The following is a 2,298-nucleotide window of genomic DNA, read 5'->3' on the forward strand; positions in this document are numbered from 1 at the left end:
GACATCCTGCAGGACGACTCTACCGCCACGTTTATTCTGGAATTCCATCAGTTTCTCAGCGTGTTCCCGATCCTCATGGGACTGCTCCTTGAAGAACTCAGCAAAGTGACGCAGGGCAACATCATCCCGGTCAAAGTAAGAGGACTGCAAGTGGAGATAAAGTGGGAAGAAAGCATTACTTTCATCCTTGGCACAATCAGAAAGTGACCCATCCACCATTTCAATTCCCTTCCAATTAATTGGAGTGACAAAAGCAGAATGTCATCTGTCGATTGGGATCCAAATAGCAGACATTATTTTGACCTCCCAGAAATGAGGATTTAAAAAGCTAACTGCAACCCCTGGCCTGTATCTTAGGGAGGCAGTGTGCTAGTGTGGCAGAGTACTGAGAAGGTCCTTATTGGAAGCAACCATTAGACATCCCTGCACTGCAGGTTAGAAACATTCTTGCTCAGTGCTGGGTACTAGAGAGATCATTGACCAAACACAGGACATGAACATGACTAACAGGCAGAAGTCTCAGTCAGCTACCTCATTACCAACCTCACCCACCTGAATAACCACACTGTCCTACTATCTACTCTGCACAGAATCTGGTCTGTGCTATTTTTAAATCATTCACAAGTAAAAAAAAAAAGGGCCATTTAACCACCTTTCCTCACATTAAATAAACTCACTTCATCTTCAACAAAAGACAACAGCTGCATTATTTGGGCAGCTTTTCAAAATCAATATATTTGGTTTAGAGAAAGTTTTTTGAAAAAGAGATTTGTTATGGAGTCAGATGTAAACAAACACTCCAGTCCAACTCATTATGCCATCCAGATACCCCAACCCAATCTAGTCCCACCTGCCCATATGCCTCCAAACCCTTCCTATTCAGATACCTATCCAGATGGCTGTTAAATGTTGCCATTGTACTAGCCTCCACCACTTCCTCTGGCAGCTCATTCCATACATATACTACCCTGGAGTGGAAAAGTTGCCCCTTAGGTCTCATCTTTCCCCTGTCACCCTAGACCTATGTCCTCTAATTCTGGACTTCCATACCACAGTGAAATGGCTTGGTCTATTTATCCTATGCATGCCCCACATGATTTTAATCAAAATGAGGTCACCCCTCAGCCTCCAACACTCCAGGGAAAACAGCCCCAGCCTATTAAGCCTCTTCCAATAGCTCAAATTCTTCAACCCAGGCAACATCCTTGTAAGTCTTTTCTGAACCCTTTCAAAGTTTCACAATATCTTTCCAATAGGAGGGAGACTAGCATTGAACACAAAATTCAAACAGTGGCCAAAATCAACATGCTGAACAGACTATAACTAAAGGAGAATTAAGACAACACCAGCGTCTACAGTCAGGAGGGCAATTGCCAGTGGTTACACTGTGCAGAGTTACAATAAACTAGGGACCCTTTATAATTTAGGAGCATTCTAAAATTACAACAAGGTTTCAGGGTTAAGTGCATCCAGGAAAAAAAGCCAACAACAATCTCAACATATTGAATTTGCTCAAGCATATGACCAAGGAAATTCCTCAATACTCCAGACAGTTATATTACAGTCATAACTTTAAAACAGAACCTTCAAAACCACAAGCCTCACCATGGAGAGGTAAACATAGGAAGAATAGAGCTCCAGGTTGATCTGCTTGTTAACAGCATCCTCACAATCCTTGTGATAGTTCTGACACACTTGGGAGGCCATCTTCACTATTCCTGCTCACTACCACTCAGACAACTACAGACCCATAACTCACTCCTGCATGCATTTGAATTTATCCTCCAGGGAGAGGTATCACCAATGATGATTGACAATTCCTGACAGCCAATCAGGAATCACCCATGAACATAGGCCCCAATGAGAGAGAGGGGGTGAATCAGAACTGATCAGAGGTGTAGATTAGAGTCAGGTCTGGATGATTATTCTGTGATCGGAACAGCAGGAGGTCACTCAGCAGCATCTCAATCAGGTCACTGTGAGTTTGTGTTCATTTGAAAGAAATAGATTTGGATGAGGAAAGGTTGTGACCAACTGCAAGAGGGGCTCAATGAAGAAGGGGAGTCAGTTTCTCAGCGTGTTGTGTTAGAAATGGGAGAGAAAGGTAGGCAGTTTTCAATGGAGGGGAGATCAGAGTCCGGGGGAGGGGGTGATAGTGTAGTGACATAGGATAAGCTGTTTAGGACTGAGATGAGGAGAAATGTCTTCACCCAGAGAGTGGGGAGCCTGTGGAATTCTCTGCCACAGAAAACATTGAGACTAAAGCATTGAATGTTTTCAAGAAGGAGTTAGGTACAG

The 2,298-nt window shown here is 43.4% G+C and overlaps 1 protein-coding gene across 2 annotated transcripts in view; it reads right to left on the reverse strand.

The window, feature by feature from the left end:
- The window catches only part of LOC122545681 (ferritin heavy chain, oocyte isoform-like), a 2,725-nt gene extending 961 nt beyond the window's left edge, over positions 1–1,764 (reverse strand). For both annotated transcript variants that reach the window (XM_043684631.1, XM_043684630.1), the window contains exons 1-2: positions 1,606–1,764; positions 1–144 (exon numbers count right to left, since the gene is read on the reverse strand). In XM_043684631.1, the coding sequence (XP_043540566.1) occupies positions 1–144; positions 1,606–1,707 (246 nt within the window). In that variant the 5' untranslated portion in view covers positions 1,708–1,764. The remainder of the gene's footprint in view (positions 145–1,605) is intronic.
- Between the last annotated feature and the right edge of the window lie 534 nt (positions 1,765–2,298).

The sequence above is a fragment of the Chiloscyllium plagiosum genome, unplaced genomic scaffold (genome assembly GCF_004010195.1).
Source record: "Chiloscyllium plagiosum isolate BGI_BamShark_2017 unplaced genomic scaffold, ASM401019v2 scaf_74065, whole genome shotgun sequence".
Lineage (NCBI taxonomy): Eukaryota > Metazoa > Chordata > Chondrichthyes > Orectolobiformes > Hemiscylliidae > Chiloscyllium > Chiloscyllium plagiosum.